We start from the raw sequence: 17,128 nt of genomic DNA, 5'->3' as shown, positions 1-17,128 counted from the left end.
TCCCGCTAAGAGCCACCAGACTGGTGAATTTCAGGTGATGCAAATTAGCCAGCACTCTGCCCACGTACAGCCCGAGCGATTCACACTAGCATCCTGAAAATGAAAGGAAATTAAATGAAAATCGCTTATTGTCACAAGTATGCTTCAATGAAGTTACTGTGAAAAGCCCCTAGTCGCCACATTCCGGCGCCTGTTCGGGGATGCTGTTACGGGAATTGAACCGTGCTGCTGGCCTGCCTTGGTCTGCTTTCAAAGCCAGCGATTTAGCCCTGTTCTAAACAGCCCCTAAACCCATGCAAAGGCAGAGAGAATGTGCAAACTCCACACGGACAGTGACCCAGAGCAGGGATCGAACCGAGGACCTTGGCGCCATGAGGTCGCAGTGCTAACCCACTGCGCCACCGTGCTGCCCCTGGGATTCACTGGGTTTGGGATTCATGTTCAGAGTCTGACGAGGTGGAGCAGCTTTTAAACACTCCACTGACCACAGACTCCAGCCAAGAAGGTGGCTGCGTGAAGATCTCCTCCACGGTTCCGGGAATCAGAGATCGGGGGAGTGCTGAACGCCACTGAGGAGAGGAGGGACACCCTCTTCCCAGGGTGCGGCGGAATCTCAGGCCTTCCATTCCCAAAGCACCTGGGATGAGGTGGCAGAACACGAAATGCAGGAAGAAAATAAACGACCTCCTTACAGCAGCTCGGGTCAGTCACCAGCTCTGTGCCCCCTGGCATCACTCCCTCCCCTCACTCCTCACATCAGCCCCCAATCCCCGAGTGGTTAGGTGGATTGGCCATTCTAAATTGTCCTTCGTGTCCAAAAACGTTAGGTGGGGTTACTGAGGTACAGGGTTATGGGGCTAGGGTGGAGGCATGGGCTTGAGTGGGGTGCTCTTTCCAGGGGCCAGTGCAGACTCGATGGGCCGAATGGCCTCCTCCTGCACCGTAAATTCTATGATAGGCGGCCGAGGAATGATTATGCGGGGTTTGAGGGTCGGGCGCGCGGCCGATCGGGGGCTCTCCTCCGCGGCCTGATTCCGCCATGGAGCACAGCTTGAGGCCGCCGCCATGCGCATGCGCGGCCTCAGATCCGGAAGTGCGGGAGTCCGTGTCCGCAGCAAAAGCTGCGAGATCTAATCCGGGTCCCTGATAGCCGCCTGCACAGCTGGGAATTCGTGTCCTTTTGATCCAGGATTTCAGGAGTAAAACTCCACCGTTTTGATGCCAGCGTGGGGCCATAGTCCCAATGATGGAGAATCCAGCCCCATGTCTTTTATCTTGCAGGATCACCAGCTGACGAGGCTGGGCCGTCCGGGGTCACTGCCTCCCAGCCACATTCCCAGCACACCCTCGGAGCACCACTCCGGGGAAGGCACCACCGTCTCGCCACTGCTTTCGCCAGCACCATCCACCAGCGCAGAGACCATCACCTCGGTGGGCAATGTTAGTGATCAGGTTCCTGGGTCACCCCCTGGTGCGCACCACACATCTGCTACAGCACCTCGGGAGCTGGCACAGACTCCCCTGAGAGCGGACAATCGGAGGGCTGCCCAATCCCAGGGAACAGCTGTCTCCCAGACAGATGTGCCTCTGGAAGAAATGACTCCACCACTGGTGCAGATGCAGAAGCAGAGGCAGAATGTACAGGAGGGGGTGTCAATAACTTTCTAGCACCTCAGGTCCACCTGGAGGAGCCCAGCCGCCTTCAAACGCAGGGGATGCTGCCCAGTGGTGCCCAGGCCAACACTGAAATAGTGGCCTCCATCGTGGAAGGCCTGTGGCAAGACGTCAGAGCCATGAGTCAGAGGCTTGGGGCACACTGTGCTGTCCATGGCAGAGGCGTAGGCCAGAGAACCGGAGTCACAGGCGGCCATATCCCAGGCACAGATGGTCAATGCTGCAGTGCTCCAGAGCTTGGCCCATTCACAAAGGGTCATGACTGAGGGCATTGACTGGGAGCTGACAGATCCTGGCCAGTCACAGCGTTACAGTCCCAAAGGGACATGACCGAGGCTACGAGGGACTTGGCTCACTTGCTGAGGGACATGTCTCAGTCACAGTGCGCTATGGCTGAGGGCATCAACACCATGGTTCAGACGAGGCAGGCCTTCAGGGCCAGGTGATGAAGGCACCCCTGAAGCTCACTCCAGCCTCAGCTCCGTCCCGTGGAGTAGCCCGAGGGCCAGCGAACACCCCGAGGGAGGTCAAAGTGATGGGGACCATCCCGGCAATTCCTGCAGGGGAGATGCTGGAACGCCTCGGCGCTCCAAATGCCCCCATTGACACTGGCAATGGACGGAACAGGCTATCACCTGTGACACCCGAAATTCGGCTGGACCTATCCAGGCTCAGGTCCTCCAAGGACGACCGGCAAGGGTACCCCACAGGGCAGAGGGCGAGACAAGCAGCATTCCGTCTCCACTTCTTTTTTTTTCCCAATTAAGGGGCAATTTAGCGAGGCCAAACCACCTGCCCTGCCCATATTTGGGTTGTGGGGGTGAGACCCACGCAGACACGGGGAGAATGTGCAAACTCCACACGGACAGTGACCCAGAGCCGGGATCGAACCCGGGTCCTCGGCGCAGTGAAGCAGCAGTGTTAACCCACCATGCCGTCCTTTCTGTCTCCACTTCTGGTATGTTGGCTAGAAGGAGCAGTAGAGTACGAAAGATTAGGAAGATAGATGACACTTAAGGTGGCAGGGGTGTGAAAGATAGAAGAGGGGGGTGCTGCTGGGGAGGGTGGCTATGACACAGGAACGTCCCACACAGTTACACCCTCAGCGGGGAAGTGCCAGTGCATTGTGGGCAGCTGTCTGAGCCCGCCTTGTATGACAGCATCCCCAGTGAGTGAGCCCTAACCAGACGGTGGAATGTTCTCTTAAGGACAGGAGTCAGACTTTGTCCAACAATGAGGAGCAGCAGAGATCATCTCACATTGAGTCGTCATCATCCTCCCCGTCCCGTGGATACCCGGTAAAACTGCCAACACCCTGTAGTGATGCTGGTAGGACCCTCGGAGCGAAGAGGGGAACGACGGGAGTGGGAAGGGGTGAAAGGCAAGGGGAAAGGTGGAGTGAAGGACTGAGGGAGATGGAAGGGGTGGAAGGATTGAGGGAAAGGGGTGAGAGGCTCAGGAGAAAGTGGAATCTGTGTGGGATGGAATGGGAGGGAGGTTTGAAGAAGGATAGGAAAAGAGGTGGGATAGGGCGGCGGAGCTGTCGGTGGCCTGGCCTCGGAGGTTTATGGGATTGTCCCGTGTGCGGGTCACATGTTGAGCGGCCTGCCCTGCCAGCTCCGGCTCCGGCTCCACACCCTGGTTCTCCTGGACACCACCCTCGTCAGGTGAGGCCTGCCTCCTCCTCCAGCATGTCGCCCCTCTGCTGCACGGTTATGAAGGATGCAGCAGACCACCATGATGCTCGAGGCCCTCTTGAGCCCCACCAGAGTGGTTAGGGATCAGAAACGCAACCTGAGGACGCTGAGGCACCTGGTTGCTGAGTTAGTGACGTTATAACAGTTATCCGGCGCCTATGCACAGGTGTCATTAGCCTTCCTCTGTGGGTCGGCCTTGTCATCCACTAGCCAACCCCTCACCTGAGGGAGCACCTCGATTATGCTGGGAACCGATAAGCGTGCGAGGATGTAAACATCATGCATGCTGCCTGGGTATTGGGCACAGACGTGCAAGATGTGCATCTGCACACCAACTGCACATCCATGGAATGGAACCCCTTCCTATTGATAAAGGGCACCCCCTGTTGAATCGGTGCTTGGAGGGCGTCATGTGTGCAATTGATGACCCCCCTGGACTTGGGGCATGCCAGCAATGGCGGATAGCACACTGGGCTAAATCGCTGGCCTTTAAAGCAGACCAATGCAGGCTAGCAGCACGGTTAGATTCCCGTACCAGCCTCCCCGAACAGACGCCGGAATGTGGCAACTAGGGGCTTTTCACGATAACTTCATTTGAAGCCTACTTGTGACAATAAGTGATTTTCATTTGTCAAATCCTGCTGCCTGGTCATCTTGTTGGGCCTGGTCCAGGTTGAAGGTGATGTAGGCCAATGACTGAGTCTCAGGAAATCTGTCACACCGTGGATACATCTGTCTGCGGACGACTGCGAAATCCAACACAGGTCCCCGCTCCAGCCCTCGAATGAGCCAGAGACGTAAAGGTTCAGGGTGACCGTCACCTTGGCAGCCACCGGGAGCGCTAAATATCGTGTCACCTTTGTCAAACCTCTCCTGACCAGCCATCTATCCATGGCCTCCAACTCTGCTCCCCCCACTTCTTAAATGGGATAAAATCCATCAAATTTCTCCCTCTTTTTCACTCAGACAAAGGAACGAGATGGTAATTTTGGTTCTCCCCCCCGCAGATGCTGCCAGACCTGCTGAGCTCTTCCAGCATTAGAAGTTTAGAAGTTTACAGCATGGAAACAGGCCCTTCGGCCCAACCAGTCCATGCCGCCCAGTTTTTACCATTAAGCTAGTCCCAGTTGCCCGCACTTGGCCCATAACCCTCTATACCCATCCTACCCATGTAACTATCTAAATGCTTTTTAAAAGACACAATTGTACCCACCTCTACTACTACCTCTGGCAGCACATTCCAGACACTCACTACCCTCTGAGTGAAGAAATTGCCCCTCTGGGCCCTTTTGAATCTCTCCCCTCTCACCTTAAACCTATGCCCACTAGTTTTAGACTCCCCTACCTTTGGGAAAAGATGTTGACTATCTACCGTATCTATGCCCCTCATTATTTTATAGACCTCTATAAGATCACCCCTAAGCCTCCTACGCTCCAGGGAAAAAAAGTCCCAGTCTATCCAGCCTCTCCTTATAACTCAAACCATCATGTCCCGGTAACATCCTAGTAAATATTTTCTGCACTCTTTCTAGTTTAATAATATCCTTTCTATAATAGGGTGACCAGAACTGCACACAGTATTCCAAGTGTGGCCGTACCAATGTCTTGTACAACTTCAACAAGACGTCCCAACTCCTGTATTCAATGTTCTGACCAATGAAACCAAGCATGCCGAATGCTTTCTTCACCACCCTGTCCACCTGCGACTCCACCTTCAAGGAGCTATGAACCTGTACTCCTAGATCTCTTTGTTCTATAACTCTCCCCAACGCCATACCATTAACTGAGTAGGTCCTGGCCTGGTTCGATCTGCCAAAATGCATCACCTCACATTTATCTAAATTAAACTCCATCTGCCATTCGTCGGCCCACTGGCCTAATTGATCAAGATCCCGTTGCAATCCTAGATAACCTTCTTCACTATCCACTGTGCCACCAATCTTGGTGTCATCTGCAAACTTACTAACCATGCCTCCTAAATTCTCATCCAAATCATTAATATAAATCACAAATAACAGTGGACCCAGCACCGATCCCTGAGGCACACCACTGGTCACAGGCCTCCAGTTTGAAAAACAACCCTCTACAACCACCCTCTGTCTTCTGTCGTCCAGCCAATTTTGAATCCAATTGGCAACCTCACCCTGGATCCCGTGAGCTTTAACCTTCTGCAACAACCTAGTCTCCCCCAATCTACCTCTGAAAGTTCCTGTCTGATACCATTGTCTGTATTTATTTCAGATTTCCAACATCCGCGGTATTTTGCTTCTATTAACCTTTTGTAATTATTGTTTGCACCCATGCACCAACATTTAATCAATTCTGTACTCGAACTAAATCTCTCTGTTTTCCAATGTGCAATGTCCTCTAGAATATTAACGTGTGTTTTTTTATTTGATAGACGCGCGATTCTGTACAAAGTGTCCCTTGGAATACTGGCCGAACCAATACCGAAACGAGTGTCTGCTGAAGGAGATTGAATTTCTATCTTTTCAGGACCGGATTGGCGTCACTTTGACTTCCTTCTCGGTGGGCGGAGCCTGCTTAACAATCACAACGGCCGTGGTTTTCTTCAAGCACAGACACACGCCTCTGGTTCGGGCCAACAACTCCGAGCTGAGCTTCTTAATGCTGCTGGCTTTGTTGCTATGTTTCCTGAGCGCCCTCCTGTTCAGCGCCTACCCGACGCAGTGGTCTTGCACATTGCGTTTCACGATGTTCAGCGTGACCGTCGCTCTGTGCCTCTCGGCCGTCCTGGGCAAGACGGTCGTTGTACTGTTGGCTTTCAAGACTGTATCTCAGAGCACCAAGTTGCTGAGGTGGTTTAATCCCAGACGCCAGCGGATGGGTGTTTTAATCCTGACCTCCATCCAATGTATAATTTGCATTTTGTGGATCACGCACTCTCCCCCTTTCCCCTTCAAGAGTTTGGAGTATTACCCGCATGTCATCAGCTTGGAATGTCAGATTGGGTCAGTCGTTTATTTTTGCGCCATTTTTGTGTACATTTTCCTTTTGACTGGCGTGACGCTGACTGCTGCGTATTTTGCTCGGAAGCTCCCAGACAGCTTCAACGAAGCGACGCACATGACCTTTAGCCTGCTGGTCTTCCTTGTTGTCTGGATTACCTTTTTCCCCGTTTACATGAGCGCCCCAGAGAAATACACTGCCACTGTGCACGCTTTCGCCATTTTGGCGTCCAGCTTTGGTTTCCTGCTGTGTATTTTTGCCCCCAAGTGTTACATCATCCTGCTGAAACCAGAAACTAACACACGGAAGAATCTCATGAGATTCTCATCAAAATAAATTGACATTTCCTTTTGTGTTACAGGCACAATAAAATGTAGGCTCCATAAACTTTCCAGAATTTAAGTAGTTTTGTAGGCTCATCCAGCACTGAAGAGGCCACTTTAACCCTGGAAACAGTTCCTCTTTAAGCATGTTCACATTACTCATTAACAGCTTCAATGATGGAATAGAAAGTCACATATCCAAATTTGCTGATCAGACAAAGTTGAGTGGCACTGTAGACAACCCTGGCGATTGCATAAGATTGCAAGGAGATAGTGACAGACGAGGAGAATGGGCAAAATTGTGGCAGACGGAATTCAATGTGAGCAAGTGTGAGGTGATCCATTTTGGACCAAAAAAGGATTATCATAGAATTTACAGTGCAGAAGGAGGCCATTCGGCCCATCGAGTCTGCACCGGCTCTTGGAAAGAGCACCCTACCCAAGGTCAACACCTCCGCCCTATCACCATAACCCAGTAACCCCACCCAACACTAAGGGCAATTTTGGACACTAAGGACAATTTATCATGGCCAATCCACCTAACCTGCACATCTTTGGACTGTGGGAGGAAACCGGAGCACCCAGAGGAAACCCACGCACACACGGGGAGGATGTGCAGACTCCGCACAGACAGCGACCCAAACTGGGTATCGAACCTGGGTCCCTGGAGCTGTGAAGCAATTGTGCTATCCACATGGCTACCATGCTGCCCCTACATGGCTACCGTGCTGCTCTGATAGAGCAGAGTACTTTCTAAATAGAAAGAGGTTAGGTACAGTGGATGTACAAAGAGACTTGGGGGTTCAGGTGCATAGATCCTTAAAATGCCAGGAACAAGTTCAGAAAATAATCAAAAAGGCTAATGCAAAAGTAGCCTGATCCCTGGTTGGATCTAATCAAAAAGGCTAATGGAATGCTAGCCTTTATATCTAGTGGATTGGAGTATAAAGACACAGGGGTTATGCTGCAGCTATACAAAACCCTGGTTAGACCCCATTTGGAGTGACTGTAAACAGTTCTGAGCGCCACACTTTAGGAAAGATATATTAATAATTTTTATTAGTGTCACAAGTAGGCTTACATTAACACTGCAATGACGTTACTGTGAAAATCCCCTCGTCGCCAATTCCGGCACCTGTTTGGGTACACAGAGGGAGAATTCAGAATGTCCAATTCACCCAACAGCACGTCTTTCGGGATTTGTGGGAGGAAACCGGAGAACCCGGAGGAAACCCACGCAGACACGGGGAGAACGTGCAGACTCCACACAGGCAGTGACCCAAGCCAGGAATTGAACCTGGGACCCTGGTGCTGTGAAGCAACAGTGCTAACCACTGTGCTACTGTGGCCATGGAGGGAGTGCAACATAGGTTTACAAAAGTGATACCTGGACTACAGGGGTTAAGTTAGGAGGAGAAATTACACAAATGAGGCCTGTTGTCGCTGGAATTTAAGAGGTCAAGGGGTGATCTGACCGAAGTTTTCAAAATATTAACAGGAAAAGGCAGGGTAAATAAAGATGAATTATTTCCACTGGTTTAAGATTCTAAAACTAGGGGGCATAGTGTTAAATTTAAGGCTAGACCATTCAGGAGAGATGTTAAGAAGAACGTCTTCATTCAAAGTGTGGTAGAGTTTTGGAATTCTCTCCCACAAACAGTCGATGAAGTTGGAACAGTTGTTAATTTTAAATCTAAGATAGATTTTTGTGAAGCAAAGATATTAAGGGGCCAAAGGCAGGTACATGGAGTTAGGTCACAGAGCAGCCATAATCTCATTGAATGGCGGGACAAGCTCAAGGGGCTGAATGGCCTCCTCCTGTTCCTGTATTCCAGTTATCCAATTTATGTTAGAAAGTTACTATCGAGTCTGCTTTCACCGACCTTTCTGGCAGTGCATTCAAGAATAAACCACAAGACCATAAGACCATAAGACATAGGAGCGGAGGTAAGGCCATTCGACCCATCGAGTCCACTCCACCATTCAATCATGGCTGATTTCAACTCCATTTACCCGCTCTCTCTCCATAGCCCTTAATTCCTCGAGAAACCAAGAATTTATCAACTTCTGTCTTAAAGACACTCAACGTCCCGGCCTCCACCGCCCTCTGTGGCAATGAATTCCACAGACCCACCACTCTCTGGCTGAAGAAATTTCTCCTCATCTCTGTTCTAAAGTGACTCCCTTTTATTCTAAGGCTGTGCCCCCAGGTCCTAGTCTCCCCTGCTAATGGAAACAGCTTCCCTACGTCCACCCTATCTAAGCCATTCATTATCTTGTAAGTTTCTGTTAGATCTCCCCTCAACCTCCTAAACTCCAATGAATATAATCCCAGAATCCTCAGACGTTCATCGTGTGTTAGGCCTACCATTCCTGGGATCATCCGTGTGAATCTCCGCTGGACCCGCTCCAGTGCCAGTATGTCCTTTATACAGTGAATGGTAGAACCCTCAAGAGTATTGAAAGTCAAAGAGATCTAGGAGTACAGGTCCACAGATCACTGAAAGGGGCTACACAGGTGGAGAAGGTAGTCAAGAAGGCATACGGCATGCTTGCCTTCATTGGCCGGGGCATTGAGTATAAGAATTGGCAAGTCATGTTGCAGCTGTATAGAACCTTAGTTAGGCCACACTTGGAGTATAGTGTTCAATTCTGGTCGCCACACTACCAGAAGGATGTGGAGGCTTTAGAGAGGGTGCAGAAGAGATTTACCAGAATGTTGCCTGGTATGGAGGGCATAAGCTATGAGGAGCGATTGAATAAACTTGGTTTGTTCTCACTGGAACGAAGGAGGTTGAGGGGCGACCTGATAGAGGTATACAAAATTATGAGGGGCATAGACAGAGTGGATAGTCAGAGGCTTTTCCCCAGGGTAGAGGGGTCAATTACTAGGGGGCATAGGTTTAAGGTGAGAGGGGCAAAGTTTAGAGTAGATGTACGAGGCAAGTTTTTTACGCAGAGGGTAGTGGGTGCCTGGAACTCACTACCGGAGGAGGTAGTGGAGGCAGGGACGATAGGGACATTTAAGGGGCATCTTGACAAATATATGAATAGGATGGGAATAGAAGGATACGGACCCAGGAAGTGTAGAAGATTGTAGTTTAGTCGGGCAGTATGGTCGGCACGGGCTTGGAGGGCCGAAGGGCCTGTTCCTGTGCTGTACATTTCTTTGTTCTTTGTTCTTTGTTCTTTGTTCCTGAGGTATGGGGCCCAAAATTGCTCACAGTATTCTAAATGGGGCCTAACTAGTGCTTTATAAAGCTTCAGAAGTACATCCCTGCTTTTATATTCCAAGCCTCTTGAGATAAATGACAACATTGCATTTGCTTTCTTAATTACGGACTCAACCTGCAAGTTTACCTTTAGAGAATCCTGGACTAGGACTCCCAAGTCCCTTTGCACTTCAGCATTATGAATTTTGTCACCGTTTAGAAAATAGTCCATGCCTCTATTCTTTTTTCCAAAGTGCAAGACCTTGCACTTGCCCACGTTGAATTTCATCAGCCATTTCTTGGACCACTCTCCTAAACTGTCTAAATCTTTCTGCAGCCTCCCCACCTCCGCAATACTACCTGCCCCTCCACCTATCTTTGTATCATCGGCAAACTTAGCCAGAATGCCCCCAGTCCCGTCATCTAGATCGTTAATATATAAAGAGAACAGCTGTGGCCCCAACACTGAACCCTGCAGGACACCACTCGTCACCGGTTGCCATTCCGAAAAAGAACCTTTTATCCCAACTCTCTGCCTTCTGCCTGACAGCCAATCGTCAATCCATGTTAGTACCTTGCCTTGAATACCATGGGTACTTATTTTACTCAGCAGTCTCCCGTGAGGCACCTTATCAAAGGCCTTTTGGAAGTCAAGATAGATAACATCCATTGGCTCTCCTTGGTCTAACATATTTGTTAACTCTTCAAAGAACTCTAACAGGTTTGTCAGGCACGACCTCCCCTTACTAAATCCATGCTGACTTGTCCTAATCCGACCCTGCACTTCCAAGAATTTAGAAATCTCATCCTTAACGATGGATTCTAGAATTTTGCCAACAACCGAGGTTAGGCTAATTGGCCTATAATTTTCCATCTTTTTCTTGTTCCTTCCTTGAACAGGGGGGTTACAACAGCGATTTTCCAATCCTCTGGGACTTTCCCTGACTCCAGTGACTTTTGAAAGATCATAACTAACGCCTCCACTATTTCTTCAGCTATCTCCTTTAGAACTCTAGGATGTAGCCCATCTGGGCCTGGAGGTTTATCAATTTTTAGACCTCTTAGTTTCTCTAGCACTTTCTCCTTTGTGATAGCTACCATATTCAACTCTGCCCCCTGACTCTCCTGAATTGTTGGGATGTTACTCATGTCTTCTACTGTGAAGACTGACGCAAAGTACTTATTTAGTTCCTCAGCTATTTCCTTGTCTCCCATCACTAGATTACCAGCGTCATTTTGGAGCGGCCCAATGTCTACTTTTGCCTCCCGTTTGTTTTTAATGTATTTAAATAAACTTTTACTATCATTCCTAATGTTACTGGCTAGCCTACCTTCATATTTGATCCTCTCTTTCCTTATTTCTCTCTTTGTTATCCTCTGTTTGTTTTTGTAGCCTTCCCAATCTTCTGACTTCCCACTACTCTTTGCCACATTATAGGCTTTCTCTTTTGCTTTGATGCATTCCCTGACTTCCTTTGTCAGCCATGGCTGCCTAATCCCCCCTCTGATAACCTTTCTTTTCTTTGGGATGAACCTCTGTACTGTGTCCTCAATTACTCCCAGAAACTCCTGCCATTGCTGTTCTACTGTCTTTCCCACTAGGCTCTGCTCCCAGTCGATTTTCGTCAGTTCCTCCCTCATGCCCCTGTAGTTACCTTTATTTCACTGTAACATCTTGACATCTGATTCTACCTTCTTTCTTTCAAATTGCAGACTGAATTCTACCATATTATGATCACTGCCTCCTAAGTGCTCCCTTACTTTAAGATCTTTTATCAAGTCTGGCTCATTACATAACACTAAGTCCAGAATGGCCTGTTCCCTCGTGGGCTCCATCACAAGCTGTTCCAAAAAGCCCTTCTGTAAACATTCAATGAATTCCCTTTCCTTGGGTCCACTGGCAGCATTATTTACCCAGTCTACCTGCATATTGAAGTCCCCCATGATCACTGTGACCTTGCCTTTCTGACATGCACTTTCTATTTCGTGGTGCATTTTGTGCCCCCGGTCCTGACCACTGTTAGGAGGCCTGTACATAACTTCCATTTTGAGTTTTTTGCCTTTGTGGTTCCTCAACTCTACCCACACAGACTCCACATCATCTGACCCTATGTCATTTAGTGCTATTGATTTAATTTCATTCCTAATTAACAAGGCATCCCGCCCCCTCTGCCCACCTCTCCGTCTTTTCGATAGGTTGTGAATCCCTGGATGTTTAAATGCCAGTCCTGAACCCCCTGCAACCACATCTCTGTGATGCCTACCACATCATACCTGCCAATCACAATCTGGGCCACAAGCTCATCTACCTAGTTCCGTACACTGCGCGCATTTAAATATAGCACCTTTAATTCTCTATTGACCGTCCCTTTTTGTTTTCTTAGTGTGGTGGACCTTGGTTTACTGAGCCTTTCCATACACTGTGTCATATTTTGTGAGATGGGGACTATCGTAACCTCTCCTGAGTTCTGTCTTTTCGCGGTTTTTTGTATTCCTAAGCAGCTACGCTTCCCACTGATTACTTCACCTCTTGGTTCCCTGACTTTCCCTTCCCCCAATCTCTAGTTTAAAGTGGGGTGCCTTAGCAAATTTCTCCTCATAGCCTCCAGGGCCCCTTTGCCACTTATCTTCAATTAACCCACCAATCGTTGTTTCGAAAAAAATGTTACTAACTACTTTGTATCCAAATCCTTCATAATTTTGAGCAAGTTGATTGTACTCCAGCCTAACTAATGATTTGGCATAATTTCCTTGCTATATTGTATGCTATGTCTCTTTTTCCAAAGCCAAAGATCATTATGTTTTTAAAGACCTTCACAATTTGTTTGATAATTGACGATGACAATCGTTTTTGAAAAATGCATGCAAATTCCATTCTATTAGAATTTTGTGTGTGACTGTTTTCAAATCACCAGGTCATTGCCCTTATAATGAGTGACGGGGTACTCATATGCAATCAATTGGAATCATGTGATTATATTAGAAGTAAACTGAAAATTGTAGCTATATTTATATCCTTAATTATAAGCAATAGTCCTCTTCCCCTCCCAGGAATGTGGTAACTTCAAACCCTGAAATAAGAATTTAATTTCCTTTGATCCTGAAATCTGGAGAGGATTTTCTGTGTCTCATAATGTGATCAGGAGACGAGTCGGGAATAGCTGAAAGTCTCTCAAATGAAAGCAAAATAACCCAAATGGTGGAGATCTGAAATAAAAGCAGAAAATGTTGGCAAAATTCAGCAGGTTTGCCAGAATCTGTGGAGAGAAACATTCCCGTACCAGCCTCCCCGAACAGGCGCCGGAATGTGGCGACTCGGGGCTTTTCACAGTAACTTCATTTGAAGCCTACTTGTGACAATAAGCGATTTTCATTTCATTTCATTTCGTTAGTGTTTTGAGTCTCTATGACTTTTCTCCAGAGCTGAAGAGAGAGAGAGAAATACATTCTGCTTTCTTACCTTTATGCCACTATTAGCACCTTCTCTAGTCTTCAATGCTGCCATTAACACTCCCTCTGTCTTGTGCCCTAAACATTGATCCCAATCTCTCGTTGCTCACATCTAGCCCAGACTTTCTATCTGCTCCACCCCTCAAAAACAGTATAAAATCCATCAAGTTTCTCCCGCTACTTAGCTCTGAAGAAGTGTCATTTGACTTGAAAGGTTAACTCTCTCGCTCTCTCTACAGATGCTGCCAGAGACCTGTTGCGTTTTTACAGCAGTTTCTAATTTTATTGTAGCTGTTTGACCCAGACATTTAGGAGGTGGGGTGCAGGATTTGCATTCTATCTGTCCCCCATTGTGACAGGGTGGCACGGTGGCACAGCGGTTAGAGCTGCTGTCTCAACGCGCCAGGGACCCGGGTTCGATCCTGACCTCGGGTGACTGTCTGTGAGGAGTTTCCACCTTCTCCCCGTGTCTGCGTGGGTTTCCTCCGGGTGCTCCGGTTTCCTCCCACAGTCCAAAGACGTGCAGGTCAGGTGAATTGGCCGTGATCAACACACAGGGTTGTGGGATAGTGTGGGGGAGTGGTCCGATTTAGAGTGCTCTTTCGTAGGGTCGGTGCAGACTCGATGAACCGAAAGTCCTCCTTCTGCACTGTAGGGATTCGAAGGAGGTTCTCCGTAAGGTTCAGTGGCAATGCCTTTGCAATTCAATATTGGGAGACTGCAGTTTTGTTTTGCGTTGCCGGTGTGGTTAAATAAGATTGAAAAGAGAAGTATGAGGGGCAAGTTGAACATAATCAATCCGTATAATACAGAGAAGTTAAAACACTGTATTATATTCCAATCATCTGAACACCAGGGTGACTCAGATGTTGCACAAAACCACTTGGGAGGTCATTTTGGCTTTGTGTGATAATGTGGTAACAAATTGACATCTCGTTTTAAACCTCGTCATTTTGCTTTCCATCGGCTTAAAGGAGACAGGTTTAGAGAAGGTACTTCGTTATCATCTGTCTTACATTATCGCACAAGGTCAAAATGATTCCTCGGGAACAGAGTTAGAAAACTGGCTACAAATATCAGGCAGTGTGTGGAATTAGCATCTGATCTGATTCCATTAGCCTTTCCCCCTTCCAAAACTGACCTTTCCGTTGACCTCCACGACAGAATTTTATCTGAAATCCTAAGCAAAATACGTCAATGCTTGACCCCTTATTCACAAATTACCGCCAATATATCTCCAACAGAACAATTTACAATTTGTGTTGTTTTTAATTATTTCATAGAAGTCCTGCCACCTCCAAATAAAGCATGCCCACACAGACGGACCATGCACCCATTATGAGTCACTGGGTGAGATACTTTCTAATGCACCATCGAGAAATGCAAATCAAAGTGCTCCAACACCAATGTTCTGACTGTGATAGGTTGGCCAAACAGATTAGTCATTAAGGCCCTATAAGTGCTGCGAGGGTAGATTAGATAATCTTTGCACTAAATCTCCTGCTGCTGAGTGACATCCAGGTGGATCCTGTCCAAAGGTGTGTTGATAGCACCAGGGTACAGTACCATGCTCAAATATAACGTCCTCATGGTCATACAGTGTGCCAGCATGGACTACTTAAGGGTCTAGCATGGAAATAGTTATTGTAAGGCAACCATATCTGTAGAACAAAGAACAATACAGCACAGGAACAGGCCCTTCGGCCCTCCAAGCCTGCGCCCACCATGGCACCGGCCTAAACTAAAACAATCTGCACTTACGGAGTCCGTATCCTTACATTCCCACCCTATTTATATATTTGTCTAGATGCCCTTTAAATTCCGTTATCATACCGGCTCCCACCACCTACCCAGGCAGATCGTTTCATATATTTACCACCCTCTGTGTAAAAAACTTGTCTCGCACATCTGTTCTAAACTTTTCCCCAAGCACTTTGAACCTGACTCTCCTACCCTAGGAAAGAGCATCTGACTATCCGCTCTGTCCATGCCACTCATAATCTTGTAGACCTCTATCAGGTCACCTCTCAACCTCCGTCATTCCAGTGAGAACAGACCGAGTTAATCTAACCTCTCCTCATAGCTAATGCACTCCATACCAGGCAACATCCTGGTAAACCGCTTCTGTACCCTCTCCAAAGCATCTACATCCTTCTGGTAGTGTGGCGACCAGAATTGTATACAATATTCCAAATGAGGCCTAACTAAGGTCCTGTATAGCTGCAACATGACTTGCCTATTTTTATAATCAATGTCCCCACTGATGAAGGCCAGCATGCCATACGCCTTCTTGACCACCTTATCCACATGAATTGTCACTTTCAGTGATCGGTGGACACGCACGCCCAGATCTCTCTGCCTGTCAGTACTCGCAAGAGTTCTACCATTTACTGTGTAATTCCTACATGCATTGGACCTTCCAAAGTGCATTACCTGACACTTGTCCGGGTTAAAGTCCATCTGCCATTTCTCCGCCCAAGACTCCAACCAGTTTATATCCTGCTTTATCCTCTGACAATCCTCTTCATGATCCACATAGAACATAGAACATAGAAAACATAGCACAGAACAGGCCCTTCGGCCCACGATGTTGTGCCGAACCTTTGTCCTAGATTAATCATAGATTATCATTGAATTTACAGTGCAGAAGGAGGCCATTCGGCCCCTTGAGTCTGCACCAGCTCTTGGAAAGAGCACCCTACCCAAACTCAACACCTCCACCCACCACCAAGGGCAATTTGGACATTAAGGGCAATTTATCATTGGCCAATTCACCTAACCCGCACATCTTTGGACTGTGGGAGGAAACCGGAGCACCCGGAGGAAACCCACGCAGACACGGGGAGGACGTGCAGACTCCGCACAGACAATGACCCAAGCTGGAATCGAACCTGGGACCATGGATCTGTGAAGCAATTGTGCTATCCACAATGCTACCGTGCTGCCCTTAAGAACAAATAAATCTACACTATATCATTTTCCCGTAATCCATGTACCTATCCAACAGCTGCTTGAAGGTCCCTAATGTTTCCGACTCAACTACTTCCACAGGCAGTGCATTCCATGCCCCCACTACTCTCTGGGTAAAGAACCTACCTCTGATATCCCTCCTATATCTTCCACCTTTCACCTTAAATTTATGTCCCCTTGTAATGGTATGTTCCACCTGGGGAAAAAGTCTCTGACTGTCTACTCTATCTATTCCCCTGATCATCTTATAAACCTCTATCAAGTCGCCCCTCATCCTTCTCCGCTCTAATGAGAAAAGGCCTAGCACCCTCAACCTTTCCTCGTAAGACCTACTCTCCATTCCAGGCAACATCCTGGTAAATCTTCTTTGCACCTTTTCCAGAGCTTCCACATCCTTCCTAAAATGAGGCGACCAGAACTGTACACAGTACTCCAAATGTGGCCTCACCAAGGTTCTGTACAGCTGCATCATTACCTCATGGCTCTTAAATTCAATCCCTCTGTTAATGAACGCGAGCACGCCATAGGCCTTCTTCACAGCTCTATCCACTTGAGTGGCAACTTTCAAAGATGTATGAACATAGACCCCAAGGTCTCTCTGCTCCTCCACAATGCCAAGAACTCTACCGTTAACCCTGTATTCCGCATTCATATTTGTCCTTCCAAAATGGACAACCTCACACTTTTCAGGGTTAAACTCCATCTGCCACTTCTCAGCCCAGCTCTGCATCCTATCTATGTCTCTTTGCAGCCGACAACAGCCCTCCTTACTATCCACAACTCCACCAATCTTCGTATCGTCTGCAAATTTACTGACCCACCCTTCAACTCC

General features: G+C 48.0%; 1 protein-coding gene across 1 annotated transcript in view; it reads left to right on the top strand.

Annotated features, from left to right (window-relative positions):
• The window catches only part of LOC140389470 (extracellular calcium-sensing receptor-like), a 38,742-nt gene extending 32,065 nt beyond the window's left edge, over window positions 1-6,677 (top strand). Inside the window, exon 5 of the mRNA XM_072473600.1 lies at window positions 5,773-6,677. Coding sequence (XP_072329701.1) covers window positions 5,773-6,677 — 905 coding nt within the window. The remainder of the gene's footprint in view (window positions 1-5,772) is intronic.
• Window positions 6,678-17,128: the final 10,451 nt, after the last annotated feature.

The sequence above is a fragment of the Scyliorhinus torazame genome, chromosome 14, assembly GCF_047496885.1.
Source record: "Scyliorhinus torazame isolate Kashiwa2021f chromosome 14, sScyTor2.1, whole genome shotgun sequence".
In the NCBI taxonomy this organism is placed as follows: Eukaryota; Metazoa; Chordata; class Chondrichthyes; order Carcharhiniformes; family Scyliorhinidae; genus Scyliorhinus; species Scyliorhinus torazame.
This window is presented reverse-complemented; position numbering and strand designations above follow the sequence as displayed.